Below are 15,719 nucleotides of genomic sequence, written 5' to 3'. Positions count from 1 at the left end.
TGAAGAATGTTATAACTTGTTATCACCAAACATCTGCAGAGTGCTATGTTTAAGAAAATAGTACTATAAGTATTGCATTCTAATGCACTTTGATTTTTTAAAAATAATTCATATTTATAAAATGACAGACTTCTTAATGCATAATTGAAGCAGATATCTTAGTAGTTGCCTACAGTGAAGTTGTCTGCTGATATTAATGCTTTGGGGGTGGAGGAATCCATATGTCACTCTTAATAAAGTTGGAAGAGATAGATCTATAAATGCTTAAGAGTAATATTACAAGTTAATATGTGTACCTAAACATTTCAGAATAATGTTAATCTAGTTAGCTACTCTAACTAAAATCACTTTATAAGACAAAGTTTTATTTTTGACTATGAATTATATTTCCCTGTAACTGAGCAGATGTGTATGCATATAAAATTAGTTTATATTTTATTTTATAAAACATAATGCAGATGTAATCCAGTACAGTATTTAATGAATGCTTGCTGCTTCTTACTCTTATTTTTAAATTTTGCATTGAAACTCTATGCTTATTAAGGAAAGAAAATTCCAGTAATATTTGGAAGGTATTTATATTTGGAGGGGAACAGAAAACAGTTTTTGATAAGGCCATAATTCCCCCAGCATAAGCTAAATCAGTGCATTTTGGAGTGGAGGCATTCATGAAAAATGTCCGTGGATTCAGAGATTTTATGACCAGAATTTGCTTACATATTTGTAGTGATTGCAGTTTCTTCATTTTATAAACAGTGTATGATCTTAATGATATACAGTGATCCCTCGAGTATCGCGAGGGTTACGTTCCAAGACCCCTCGCGATACTCGATTTTTCGCAATGTAGTGGTGCGGAAGTAAAAACACCATCTGTGCATGCGCGCCCCTTTTTCCATGGTCGCGCATGCGCAGATGGTGTTTTTACTTCCGCACCTGGGAAGACCCAGGGAAGGTTCCTTCCGCTGCCCAGCAGCTGAGGAGCCGCCCGCCTGCCCGCCGCTTTTCCGCCCGCCGCTTGTCCGCCACTTGTCCGGCCGCCGCTTGTCCGGCCGCCGCTTGTCCGGCCGCCGCTTGTCCGGCCGCCGCTTGTCCGGCCGCCGCTTGTCCGGCCGCCGCTTGTCCGGCCGCCGCTTGTCCGGCCACCGCTTGTCCGCCGCTCGGTGCACGATCGGGGTTTCCCCTTTGTGTGGGCGGCGGGGAATTCTGGGAGTTGAAGACCCAGGGAAGGTTCCTTCGGCCGCCCAGCAGCTGATCTGCTCGGCAGCGCAGTAGCAGCGAGGAGCCGAAGATGGGGTTTCCCCGTTGCCCACGCAAAGGGGAAACCCCATCTTCGGCTCCTCGCTGCTACTGCGCTGCTGAGCAGATCAGCTGCTGGGCGGCCGAAGGAACCTTCCCTGGGTGCCGCCCGCCGCTCGAGAGCAAGAGAGGGAGAGATAGAGAAAGAGAGAGAAGGAAAGAAAGAGATGAGAGAGGGAGGGAGGAAGAGAGTGTGAGAGAGGAAGAAGCAAGATAGAGAAAGAGAGAGAGAAAGAAAGATGAGAAAGGAAGGGAGTGACGTCATCGGGTGGAAAAATCGCGATATAGCGTTTCGCAAAGATCGAGATCGCGAAACTCGAGGGATCACTGTATTTTAAAAGAAAATATATTGTGTTTTAGTAAGAATATTTGAAGCAAGCTCTACTGAATTATGAATATGCTTTCTGTGATTTCCTTATAGGTAAACGTAAAGAGACTTTGGCACTGGTGAAATTATTTTTGCTAGCTCATCCTTAAAACCCATTCTTAAGGAAGTCTATACATCTGGAACATTAACGGGTGGCTTTAGATCAGGCCTGTCAAACTGGTGGCACCCGGGCCAGATACCCCAGCCACAACCACCTTGGCTCCACAAAGGCAAAAAATACTCTGATACATCGTGATATGGCCCGTGATGTGATCAGGTTTGACACTCCTGCTCTCGACTATAGAATTTCCACTTTACAAGTAGATTTCTATTGATATGATGTTATATCCATTCTGAATTGTATACTATTTCTAACCCTATCTCTGATCATTCATTTTTGTTATGAAGAAATAGCGAAAGCATATTGATTCATCCATTTCTCCAGCTATTATAGTAACTATTTGAGTTGTTACTTTACAGATACATTACAAATAGTTTCTTATATGAGAACTATAATATAAACCCCAATTTTTATCAGCTATATGTAAAATTAAAAAAAAACAACCATAGCTATTTCAGTTACTTTTGTGTAATATGCTGCTTTTGTGTTTCTTAGATCGAGTTCAGTTACCTAGAAATATGATTGAAAACAGCATGTTTGAGGAAGAGCCTGATGTGGTTGACTTGGCTAAAGAGCCTAGCTTGCATCCTTTGGAGCCTGATGAGGTAGAATATGAACCAAGAAGTTCTCGTCTTCTTGTACGCGGTCTTGGAGATCATGAAATGGATGAGGATGAAGAGGATTATGAATCGTCATCAGCCAAACTTCTTGGAATGTCTTTCATGAATAGAAGTACTGGTCTGCGAAGTAATATGGCCGGTTATAGGCAACGTTCAGATGGATCATGCTCCGCTCCATCCGTAAGGACCACAATAATCTGTGCAGTTGTTCTTGTGATTGCTGTCTCCGTAATAATGGCAATCTATCTTCTTCCCAAGTGCACTTTTACCAAAGAAGGTTGTCACAACAAAAACCACACAATGGAAGTTATATATCCTTTAGCAACTAATGGAAAACCATTTCCATGGGCTTATTTTAGGCTTCCAGAATTTGTTGTTCCAAAACATTATGATATTGTTCTGCAGCCAAATCTAACCACAATGAGATTTACAGGTTCTGTCCAAATAACTGTGGAAGTTATCCAGGTTACTACGCATGTTATACTTCATAGTTCAAAGCTTAATATTACCAAGGTAACATTTGCTTCACTGGGTTCAAGCCAGCCAAAACCAGCTGATTTCCTGGAATACCCAATGAATGACCAGATTGCAATTGTAGCTCCAGAAGCTCTTCTTATAGGACATAAATATAAGATCAGCATAGAGTATTCCTCCAATTTATCAGACACTTACTCTGGCTTTTACAAAATTGCTTTTAAGAATTACAACTCAACCAGGTAAGCTTAGAACTAATTTATTTTTATCTTAACTAGAAAAAAAATTATATGCATCTATTTTTGTCTTGGAATTGCTCATTTTTTTGATTTCCACCCTTGGCATACCACTTAACAACCAACAGAAGAACACAGCTGGAAAAAGGTTTCGTACCTCTTGTACTGTAACCTCATTTTCTTCCTGTTGATTTATTTTAGGATTTCTCTTTATCCTAAAATATCTGGATTCCTGATTAGTAACAAAATAGCTAATTATACTCATCTTTATTAATATTATCTATATTGTTGAATATTATGAAATCCTTTTGTAGAAATAAAGCACCATTGCTTATTTAGAATCAGAACATCTTCCTAACATGCAAACAAAAATCCCTGATTTAAATCTGGGTATTTTCATGGAAGTGTCTTGCTTTAAATCCAGAAAGACTGCTGTCAATCAATACTGATAGTACTGTACTAAATTGGACCAAGTGGACTATGTTTATGGCTGGACCTTATGGCCAAGTGATATTAGGCCATTAAGCTGGATGATATTGGCAAAATGTGACAGTCTGATGAATAATAAAGAGTGAAGCACAGATAGATGTAATTTACTGAATGAGGGGTTAAATGCTTCATTTTTACTTTACTAACCTATTTGGCATTCATCTTACTGAGAGAAAGTCCTTGGCTAGTTTTGGCATATAGCAGTTTGACAAATGGAGAAAAAGCTCCCATCTAGCTTGTACTTTACTTTGATAGGAATTATGTACACTTGTCTGTACTATTTATAAATACCAGCAATAACTGAACACCAGGCAGACTAAAATAGGTGCATATGTACATAGTGACATGTATGTAATGGTAACTTTTGAACACAATGGATTTAATAACTTTAGTAATAATAAATGTACCTGGCCTAGATGCAAAAATACCTCAATAATAATGAAGGATTCTATTGTTGTTAATATAAAAGTTATTTTGTTGAATACATGTATTGCCTTATAAAATTTCAGAAAATAAGGATAAATAATTGTTTTCTCTTGTAGATGCTATATAGAAAACTTGATTTTAAAATGTACGGTAGCTATATAGGTAATTGTTACTGTTAGTATGAGTAATGTCAAATGCAATTTGCTGACCTTGATTATTAGGGAACTCTAATGCATATGTAAAAGTTTAAAATATATGGTAAATATAAAGATTTCTTGGGAAGATACTTTTAAATTTCTTCAATGGTGTTATGAAGACCACCTCTTTGTAATAATTCCCAGTATGCTACATAACTTAATATTCATAAGGATTCAGTATCTTAGAAATCTATTAGGTCCTTTCAAGATTCTAGATGGCGTAGCATTTTAGTTTTTGAAAACAATTAAAGTAACATGGTTAGGTTTATATTTTTGTCTCCAAATGTTATTTCTAAATTATGTAACATATAGTAATTAAGTAGAAATCAGATTTGAATGTTTTTTTTAATCAGTTGGCTTGCAGCAACTCAGTTTGAACCCTTATCAGCAAGAGCAGCATTCCCTTGTTTTGATGAACCAGCATTCAAAGCCAATTTTCAAGTCAAAATCAACAGAGAAGGTCAACACACTGCTCTATCAAATATGCCAAAGGTATATAGATATCCATACCTTTTTTTATTTGATGTTTATATAGTTAAATGCTCATAAAGTATGACACAGTACAGGAAAATTTTATTATTTGGTAAAGAACTTTATTTTATGAATTTATGTGTCTATTACTTATATTTTTGTATTTCCACAATAAAAAAGTAGATGTAGCTTTAGAAGCTAGGAAAAAAATTGATTTAGTTTACTTTCTACTTTCCTTTGGAGGGTAGCTAGATAGGACTGGGGATCCCACACAGGATATGAAGGCAGTATGTTTCTCCTTTCTGTCAACAGAATTAGAAATTGTATTTTGTAACTGACTGCATTTCACTGAATGATTTTTAATTACTGTAAGGCAGTGATGGCAAACCTATGGCACGGGTGCCACAGGTGGCATGCAGAGCCATATCTGTTGGCACGTGAGCCGTTGTCCAATGTGCATGTGTATGCCAGCCAGATGATTTTTGGCTCACACAGAGGCTCTGGGAAGGCATTTTTGGTTTCCAGAAAGCTTCCAGAGAGATGGGGGAGGGTGTTTTTACTCTACTCTGGCTCCAGGGAAGCCAGAATAGGATAAAAACGCCCTTCCCCATCCTTGGGGAGGGCAAAACACAAACCCACTGGGCCCACCAGGAGTTGGGAAACAGGCCATTTCCAACCTCCGGAAGGTCTTCAGAGGGCAAGGGAAGCTGTTTTTGTCCTCCCCAAGCATCGAATTATGGGTGTGGGCACTCAGGCATGTGCAATAGCACGCACCCACGCTCTTTTGGCACCCGAGGAAAAAAAGGTTCACCATCACTGCTGTAAGGTCTAGGGAAAAAATAGTGTAATGCAGAGATGTTCTACTAAATGGAAGAACACAGCAACATTAAAAAAAAAAAAGGCTGACAGACCTGCAAAATTAGATTTCATGATTAGAAAAAGATTGGTGATTAATAAAAGAGTGAGTTTTGAGTATTGTGACTTTTTTCCAAACATGACAGCTGTGCATGTTAGTTGAACCATACAGGGTCCCACTAAGCCAAAAACCCAAAGAAGTAGCTTGGATGCTGGTGGCCAGTTAAGAGCTACCAAAATTTTTATTACCACACTGTGGGCGACACCCTGCATTTTCTTTCAACATCTTTCAGTGCAAATTGGGCGCTCTGGGGTGAAGCTCCATTTTCACTACCCCACTGCATGGCCCACTCCTGCTGGTGGCCCACTATTGAAAATTGAGAGCAAACAGAAGAAAATGATTCAAGTGTTGCTTTTATTAGAGTTTTAATGTTGCTGAATAAGAGTCAGTTGAATTGGTAGGGCAAGATTTTAGAAAAAAGGAAGGGATGATGAAATTGGTTGAAATAGAATTGGGACTAGACAGACGATGTAGAGCATTGTAATGGTGGCAGTTGATTATAAAATGAAAGAAAAAGCGAGAAGGTAGGAAAAGAGATAAGAATTCAATAAAATGCATGCCAGCATGCTTCAGAAGTTAATAATGGCTAAGGAAAGTAGCTTGAAAGTAGTCTGGGTAGAGAAAAAGGAGAGAGTCCAGAAATGTCCCATTTCACAACTTCTTCAAGTTCTTCAAGTTGGGAAGCAGGCTATTTCTGATCTCCGGAGGGCTTCCAGGAGAGTGGTGAATGCTGTTTTCACCCTCCACAGTCTCCTAGAAAGGCTCTAAAGCCTGGGGACAGTAAAAAAACAGAATTTCCAGTTCAATTGGAAATCGGCAAACAGAACTTTTCCAGCCTCTGGAGGGCCTAGAAAGATTCTGGAGCTTGGGCCTTCCCCACCCCCTCCAGAGGCTGAAAACAGGCTATTTCCCAACTCCCAATGGGCCCAGAAGGCCTGAAAATCATCTGGACCTGAGCTGGTTGCTGCTAATACTCTAGATCAGAGGTAGGTGACATTAGCTCTTCTATGACATGTAGACCTCAACTCCCAGAATTCCTGAGCTAGTATGATTGACTCATGAATTCTGGGAGTTGAAGTTCACAAGTCACAGAAGAGTAACTTTGCCTATCCCTGCTCTGGATCAATGTTTCTTTTTTAGTTAACACCTTCATGAAGCATATTACATACAGAACAAATACCTTTATGAAATCAATGTTTATTCTTTTTGGTTCAACTCTGGCAGATGAACTTGCTCTATACTAAACTGATTTGTACTTAGATTTATTGATATCATTTTAATTTGCTAACTGTCGACTAGTGTAATCATAGGAAATAACATTCTGTACGTTATGTTTTGCGTATTAGCCATTTTTTAAGCATCTCAAGATAGAACAGATGGCTTCTATGATTTATATTCCAGGACCTGCAGCTTCTGTTTACATAATTGAATTCTGATCTCCGGTTTGTATTTCCAGAAATCAACCAATCACTTGGCAAATGGGTTATTTCAAGATGAATTCCTTGTGAGCTTGAAAATGAGCACTTACCTAGTAGCTGTCATTGTTGGAAACTTCAAACATGTCAGTAAGAAAATAAATGAGATTCTGGTAGGTGGGCTTTTTTGTTCCTGTAATCTCCCCTCCACCAAATCCCCACTCCTTGTTTCCCAGTGAATTATGTTACACTTCTTAGATTTGGATTAGTCATGTTTACTAGCTTGTGTCATTGCACCACTAAAAGTCCATTGTAAGTTTTTTTTAACTTGACTCTTGGCTTGGAAGTTGCTTTGTTTTTGATCATACAGTATGAAATTATTACAACATTCAGTAGTGTATGTTAATCTATTAGTTTATTTGTCAGAGCTCAAGGAAAAATGTTAGGAATCATTTTCAAGAAAGATCCATTTGTGTAAATCTGAAGAGACAGAGTAGCGTAAAACTTTTCTTTAGTTCTTATTTATTTATTTATTTATTTAGTTAGTTAGTTAGTTAGTTAGTTACTTAGTTACTTAGTTAGTTTTGTCAAGGACATACTGGTGGTATATAGAGATGCATGATACTAGTAAAAGAGAAACATTAGAACAGGGGATGGAGGGCACTCTGGTGCATTTATGCAGGCCTCTTACTGACCTCTTAGGAACCGGGAGAGGTCAACAGTGGATAGTCTAAAGGTAAAGTTTTGGGGTTAGGTGATGATACCACAGAGTCTGGTAGCGAGCTCCATGCATCAACTACTTGGTTACTAAAGTCATATTTCCTGCAGTCAAGTTTAGAGCGGTTTACTTTGAGTTTGTATCTGTTGTGTGCTTGTGTCTTGTTGTGGTTGTAGCTGAAGTAGTCGTTGACAGGAAGGACGTTGTAGCAGATGATTTTTGGGGCCATGCTTAGGTCGTGTTTAAGGTGATGTAGTTCTAAGTTTTCTAAACCTAGGGTTGTAAGTCTAGTTGCGTAGGGTATTCTGTTGCGTGTGGAGGACTCTTCTAGTAAAGTATCTCTGGACATTTTCTAGAGTGTTTATATCCAAAATGCGGTGTGTGTTCGAGGCAGATGAGCTGTATTCAAGGATTGGTCTGGTGAAAATTTTGTATGCTCTGGTTAGTAGTGTGAGATTATCGGACCAGAAGCTACGTAGAATTAGGTTAACAACTCTTGAAGCCTGCAGTGGGCTTTGGCACTTAGGTCATTTGATATGAGTATTCCAAGATATTTTACGGAGTGATGGTTGTCTGTAAGGTCTTGTTTATTCAGCTTGTATTTGGTGTTATAATTCTTTTTGCCAATGTGTAGGCCAGAGCCTTTTTTGGTTGAGATTTGGAGTTGCCAGATGTTTGACCATTCAGACACAAAGTCAAGATCTTTTTGGAGAGTAGCTGTGTTATCGGTGGTGTGGAAAAGTTTTACATCATCGGCGTTGCTTCTAATGTGATCGCAAAGGTCATTTATATAGAGTATGAAGAGTGTTAGTCCATGTATGCTGCCTTGGAGTACACCGCTCTTAACCAGAACAGGATTAGATATGACGCTCCCTATTTTGACAACTTGTCTGTATGATAGGAACACAGTTATTCAACTATGGATGGATCCTAAGATGCCGTAGGATTTGAGTTTTAGAAGTAGTTTGTTATGAATCACTGAGTTGAAGGCTTTACAGAAGTCAATGTAAATTGCATCTATTGATTTGCCCTGATCGAGATGTCCATATGTTTTTGCAGTGAAAGAGTTGCAGGTTGCAAGATAATTTTTTTCTGAAACCAAATTGTTTGTTAGAGAGTAGGTTGTTAGTTTCTAGGGGGTGGGTAATTGATTGGTTTATGATTGATTCCCTGACTTTGCATGTGACGCAGCATAGTGAGATTGATCTGTAGTTTTCAAGTAGACTGGGATCTCCTTTTTTGAAGATGGGGATGATCATTGCTTGCAATCATAGCTTTGGTACTGAGCTGGTCCTGAATGATTTTTCAAAGATTATGCTTAGTGGTTCAGCTATGGCTGTGGAGAACTTTTTTTAGGAAGTATGCACATAGAGCTGTGATGGTGAACCTATGGCATAGGTGCCACAGGTGGCACGCGGAGGCATATCTGCTGGCATGCGAGCCGTTGCCCTAGCTCAACTCCAATGTGCATGTGTGTGCCAGCCAGCTGATTTTTGGCTTGCACAGATGCTCTGAGAGGGCAGTTTTGGCTTCCAGAGAGCCTCGGGGGGGACGTGGGAAGGCGTTTTTACCCTACCCTGGCTCCAGGGAAACCTTTGGAGCCAGGGGAGGGTGAAACACGAGCCTACTGGGCGCACCAGAAGTTGGGAAACAGGCCGTTTCCCGCCTCAAGAGGGCCTCTGGGGGGCAGGGGAAGCTGGTTTTGCCCTCCCCATGTATTGAATTATGGGTGTGGGTGCACACACATGTATGATTACATGCACATGCACTCTTTCGGCATCCAAGGGAAAAAAGGTTCGCCATCACTGACATAGACCATCAGGCCTAATTAATAGAGAAGGTTTACCAACTACTTCCTTTTATTTCTAACTGATGCGATATGTTTTTATCTGGGGGAAATCACAGCCATTCCTGTTAATACTGATTGAGGGAAGGGGACAAATACCAAACTTCTGGTCCACACCCGAACTTTGAACATTTATATATTAACATCAAAGAAATGGCTCCTCTGCTATCGGGATATAAGTCTTTAGAAAAGAAAAAGAAAGAAACCATCTTGCATTTTGTTTTATAATATGCTATGCAAATGGAGCTAAGATAATCTTATCCATTTTTTAAAATAATGAAATTTGGTTATCAATATACCTTGTTATTCATGCTGCTTTATCAACTTTTATAGAAAATCTTTGGTTTTTTTCACTAAGTAATGTAGACAATGAAAACTGAATTCCATTAAAAACTTTCCTCTGATTTTTTTTCCTTCCCATTTTGCCAGGTATCTGTTTATGCTGTACCACAAAAGCTTGGGCAGACTGAATATGCGTTGGACACAGCAGTGAAGCTTGTTGAATTTTATCAGAATTATTTTAACATAACCTACCCATTTAACAAAATAGGTGAGAGATTGCTTATTCTTATCAGATGCAACTTGGTATGCTTCCCTTATAAAAGTATTTTTAAAGGCAGGGGCAAGTTGAACAGTTGAGCAAGTTGAATTTTTAGACACGCTTTTTAGTAATCCAGGGAAAAATAAATGAAAACGTATATTTCAATCTGGAGTCAATAAAGCTCAGATTAATTTTGTAAAAAGATTTAAAAGACTGGTATGTAGAGTCTCCAAATGATGTCAGACTTCTATTACTTTATAAGCTATGATATAATATTTGGAAATAATAAAGCAAATCAATTAAAATAATTAATAAGCTGAAGAAGTAGTTGCACTTAGTTGAAAATTATGAAGTAAACAATTTTATCTTTCTGCAAAAAAAAAAAGATTAATTCTTCCTGATGTGCTCTGAGCTATGTGAATCTTTTAAATAATTTCAAATGTCAATTGCGCACATGATATATTTACTGATATATTGATTTAATGCACTTATAAACCATTTCAAATGCCAAAGCAATTAAAGGCAATTTATAATAAACAAATGATAAAACAATAATATCAAAACAACATTCCATAAAATATGTTCATTAAACGGGTGGTAGAAAGGATAACAAAACAAAACTGTATTCCAACATTCATATCAGGAAGTCCTGGAGGAAAAGTAAGTTTTTATCAGGTGGCTAAAATTTTATAGCATTTTTTTCCTTTTGCCCTTTTGAGTTAGTGTTTTCTTGGCAATGTTTTTTATCAGTAGTTTGCCAATGCCTTCTTCCTATGTCTGTGAGTGACTGCATCTAAAATTACCAGTTGGCTTGGCGCCAAAGACAAGAATAGCATTTCACATCACCAAACACTGTTACAGTAATTGCCTCCTAAATTTCAAAGAAAACATTCCAGAATATGAGTACCAACACAAAAAGCCACATATGAGCACCTGCCAAATGACAATCAGCAGCACTCGGTATATGTAGTGGTATCTCCCAGTATTTTCAGTTCAATAACACAGTTGTTGAATAACAGTAACAGCAACAGTAACACACAGTTCAATAACACAATGAGGTGATTGTTTATCTAAAAGTTACAATAGCATTGATTCAGGCAGACACCAGTAGTATAACTTGCACAACGCTTTTTGGGGGAGTAGTGAGGAGCAGCTTGGGTCTAACATTTGCCAAGTATACACATAGTTAGAATGCCTAAAGAACACAGCCGATTTATATCTAATTTCAACAAAACTAACCAGAATTAATGGCAATAAATAGAAGTGTGGGTGTAACAATTAATTGAGAAAGGGACAAGTTCAGCAGAAAAACAAGTGCTGCCTTGGTTTTTATCTTCCTTTTTCTAACTGGGTTATTACTGATATTACTCTTAACTCTTTTTTTAATCCTGAGGTAGAGTTAAGGCTGCCAATAATTTTTTATTTGCTGGGGGGGGGGGAGAGACAGCTGTTGAAATTGGCCATTTAGGGAATTGAATGCTGAAAACTTCAGTTTGATCTCGTTTTAATAAAATTTCTTTATCATACATTCTTAAGTGGGCCTATTCTCGTGAAACAAAAATACCTTTAGAAATCATAGCTAATATTAGCGTGGGAAATATAGTTGGATATGATAATAGTCAGCAAAAGTAGTAAATAAAGTTGTAAATTAAAAAGTAATAAATAAAATAAAAATAAATAAAGTGGTAAATTTTAAAAAGGGTCTTATCTCTACACCTCAATGTATCTATGATGCTCCTCCACAAAATATCCACCACATCGTATCCGAATGTCATTAAGAGTTTACACTGGCTTGATTTTTTTCAAGAGACCAGCCTGTTTTTGAATGTCTGGGTGGACTGGACATTAACCATTTATCTACTATAAGTCCATGTATTTGCCATATGCTAAATATATAAGTAGTAAATAGGCAAAATAAGTTTCTACATAAAATTGTATGGTTTAAAATATTATATGATAGAAAGTTATATCCGTTTATAAAATTAAATACAATTGAGTTATTATATTTTAATTTCTAGTAGGTGTATACACACTAGTGAATGCACATAATAATGTAATACTGTAACAGAGCTTTTAATGAATGGAACTGCAATAGGCAAAATTTATAATATTTACTTATTTATTTGATTAAGTTTGTGTGCAGTCGATCTTTACGGTAATGACAAATGTATAGCCTAATTCTTAGCAGTAAGGTATTTATTTATTCAATTTTTTAAAATGCCCCTTTCTCCTTAGACTCAGGGCGGCTTACAACATTAGCAATAGCACTTTTTAACAGAGCCCCCACAATCCGGGTCCTCATTTTACCCACCTCGGGAAGGGTGTATTTTGGTATTTTGTAAGCAATAATTGCATTATTGTATGATTAAAAATGGTGAATTCTCAAAATTAAGCATTTTGAGAAGACACATTTATTTATGTACCTGCACATGTTTAAGATTTTTTTAAAAAAAATTAGTTTATAAAAGATGTGGGATAGATTTGGACAAATTGATCATATATTGTTTAAAAGTGATAGGTTTAGCAGGGACAGTAAATATGTTCACGAAATTAAACATTTAATTTATATCCCACGTTTATTATTTTTATAAACAACTCAAAATGGGGTATACTCATAATACTCCTTCCTCCTAATTTCCCCATAACAACAACACTGTGTGATGGATTGAGCTAAAAGAGAGTGACCGGCTCAAGGTCACCCACCTGGCTGGTATACTGTATATATTGATATCATATATATCAGTATATTTGTTTTAAAGATTCAATAGACTTAGTAAATAGTGAATGCTGTCAGTGTATTTAAAATATTTTTCCTTCTTTCTCCAGATCTAGTAGCTCTTCCAGATTTTCAGGCTGCAGGCATGGAAAATTGGGGTTTGATCACTTTTCGAGAGACAGCACTCCTTTATGATAATAATACCTCTTCAGCAATTGATAAAAAGAGAGTGACAGCAGTTATTGCTCATGAAATAGCCCACCAGGTATGGAATATATTGTTCTTTGTACTATACTACTATATTGTAAATGTTTTTCTTTTTAAATAATCAAAATTCCAAAACTGGTAGTCTACAAGGAAGCTTAGCTTTTGCAATTTTTATTTTAATAAGCTAATTCTGCCAATCACACATTTTAATGGAAACTGGTTTATTTTTTCAATGTGATACCATTTCTACCAAGAATACAATATGGGAGCAGTAAAATTAAGAATCCTGGAGTTACCTTATTTTAGGCTTCCTCATTTCTTACTTGTTATAGTAAAAATAGATGATAGTCTTAAGGAAAGAGAAGTCATTTAAAAATTGAACACAAATTTGTGCACAAAAATTCCACAAGGAATCATAGGCAATAACAAATTGGAAATACATGTGAGCTTCCAGTATGAACAGGCGATGGCTCTCAAGTTAGGTGGTTAATGTGGCTTTCCCTTGTTATAATATTCTAATACTTTGCAAACAGTATTGTGATATAGCTAGAACAATTTACAGCAATGTGTCCTGTAGGATGTTTCTGAATATTTTGCTTAATTGAACATTAATACACCATAAGCTATAAGCACAGGCATTTGTTAAGAATCATATACTTGATTAATGTGGCTTTTTTTTAGTGGAAGAAGTCTATATAGCCCCAGTACAAGCTTTTTGGTCTTATTTCCTGTTGTAACGATTAATGTTATTTTGAGAAGCATATACTCAGGTTTTTGAGAATGTTTCCTTTTTTGTTTTTAACATAGCAATATCTTGTTTTTAACATAGCAATATCTTGAGCTGAATTCTTGGTATCTCTGGATCGAACTAAGAGACTGAAATAGATCTGGAAGTCCTTGTATATAGCTCATCCTAGTGGTCCTTCTTTTGACACAAAATGTAACAATGGAGTTACAATATGTGTTTTATGTTTACAGTGGTTTGGTAATCTAGTAACAATGGAATGGTGGAATGACCTGTGGCTGAATGAAGGATTTGCTACTTTTATGGAAAATCTTGCCATGAAGATAGTCTTTCCAGATTTGTACACTGTAAGTGCATGGAGAATTATTGGATTTGCATATTGCTTATGTATTATGGATCTAAAATCTTTTAACTTGCTATGTCTTCCATTTAGTCTCAGAAGGTAGAACCAATTATTGATACATTATTTAGAAATTTATTTGTATAATTGAAGGTGTGGATGACCTTGGGAGCGCAAAGGAAAGAGATTAGGAAATAACCAGATGAGGGGGAGGAGCCCCCAAGGACTTAACAGTCAGAGAAGGAAACTTAGAAAAGACTCACCTTAATTGAGCAGAGGCCTAAAAGTGGCAGTGGGAAGTTTGTACCTTCAGACTTGCAAAAATGATTTTAATTCTGTCAGGTAAACCAAACATGAAACTGAAGTAGATGAGCTAAATGTAGTCAACCCCTAACCCCCAACATTTCTCCCTTAGACTCTCCACGATTGACCTCTCCAGGTTCCTAAGAGGCCAGTAAGGGGCGTACATAAGTACACTGGTGTGCCTTTCGTCCCCTGTCCAATTGTCTTTCCTTTCTTTCACCTTTCATATATATTCTCTTCCTTTCATATATCCTCTCCTCTAAGTTCACTTTTACCCTTATATATATATTACCACATGTCTATTTTCTTCCTATGTATTTGTGTATTGGACAAATAAATAAATAAATAAATAAATAAATAAACAAACGATAAATTAAATAAATAAATAAATAAATAAATAAATAGTTTATTGTCAGCTTTCAGTAACAAAATCTTACAAATCTGAAAATACAGTCTTCTGTCTTCAGCAGGCTAGGCTCCTGTTTCCCCACCACTACTCCCAAGTATCTTGGGCTTCTTCCTCTCACCCTCCCCCCACATAAGGCCAAAGAGGCTAGCCAGAAACAGAAACTTTGCTGGTTGACTTCCTGATACTGGTCAGCCTTGAAGAAGGCTTCTTAATAGCTTTTTAGATGAGCCTTACAATATCAATATCTGCAAAGCAAGGGAAAGGTAAGTGTCCCAAAGTTGCTTTTTCAAGAGGTAACTGGACTTTCTGGGGGGGGGGGGGTTATTTGAAGATGTTTCACTTCTCATCCAAGAAGAGCTGAAGAAGCTTCTTGGATGAGAAGTGAAACATCTTCAAAGAAAAAACCAGAAAGTCCAATTGCCTCTTGAAAAAACATGGGACAACCATGACCTGGATGACTGAAAATCTCCATAGATAATTGGGGCAGTGCCAGCTTTCTTGGGCATGGATTAAGGAGGCCTATGTGCCACAAGACCTAATCATCTGAGATATTCTGTGGGGCAGGAAGATGGCTTCTTGGGAGTTGGACAATGAAGAAAGAAATCTGGGCCTAGCCAGCTCAAGCTTTTCAGCCTATAGCAATTTCATGTACCAGTGAACGTCCCTCAAGGAATGGAAGACTGAGGCACCTCTGCACATTTATTTTACCACAACAGGAAGAGCTGGGATTATGGTCATTGAGTAGCCACGTGGGTATCTTACTTAATAACCACAATAACCTATGACCAAAATTCCAGGTTGAATAGTGGACATGGGTTGAGGACTACCTGTACCAGCTTGTTTTGCCTCTTCCCATTATTTTCAGG

At 37.4% G+C, this 15,719-nt stretch overlaps 1 protein-coding gene across 2 annotated transcripts in view; it reads left to right on the top strand.

The window, feature by feature from the left end:
* LNPEP (leucyl and cystinyl aminopeptidase) overlaps positions 1 to 15,719 on the top strand; it is a 53,114-nt gene that overhangs the window by 16,726 nt on the left and 20,669 nt on the right. For both annotated transcript variants that reach the window (XM_070742987.1, XM_070742988.1), the window contains exons 2-7: positions 2,280 to 3,120; positions 4,580 to 4,718; positions 7,070 to 7,201; positions 10,022 to 10,142; positions 12,960 to 13,114; positions 14,035 to 14,148. In XM_070742987.1, the coding sequence (XP_070599088.1) occupies positions 2,280 to 3,120; positions 4,580 to 4,718; positions 7,070 to 7,201; positions 10,022 to 10,142; positions 12,960 to 13,114; positions 14,035 to 14,148 (1,502 nt within the window). The remainder of the gene's footprint in view (positions 1 to 2,279; positions 3,121 to 4,579; positions 4,719 to 7,069; positions 7,202 to 10,021; positions 10,143 to 12,959; positions 13,115 to 14,034; positions 14,149 to 15,719) is intronic.

The sequence above is a fragment of the Erythrolamprus reginae genome, chromosome 2 (genome assembly GCF_031021105.1).
Source record: "Erythrolamprus reginae isolate rEryReg1 chromosome 2, rEryReg1.hap1, whole genome shotgun sequence".
In the NCBI taxonomy this organism is placed as follows: domain Eukaryota; kingdom Metazoa; phylum Chordata; class Lepidosauria; order Squamata; family Dipsadidae; genus Erythrolamprus; species Erythrolamprus reginae.
Note: the sequence above shows the minus strand (reverse complement) of the source record. Positions and strands in the feature narration are given on the sequence as shown.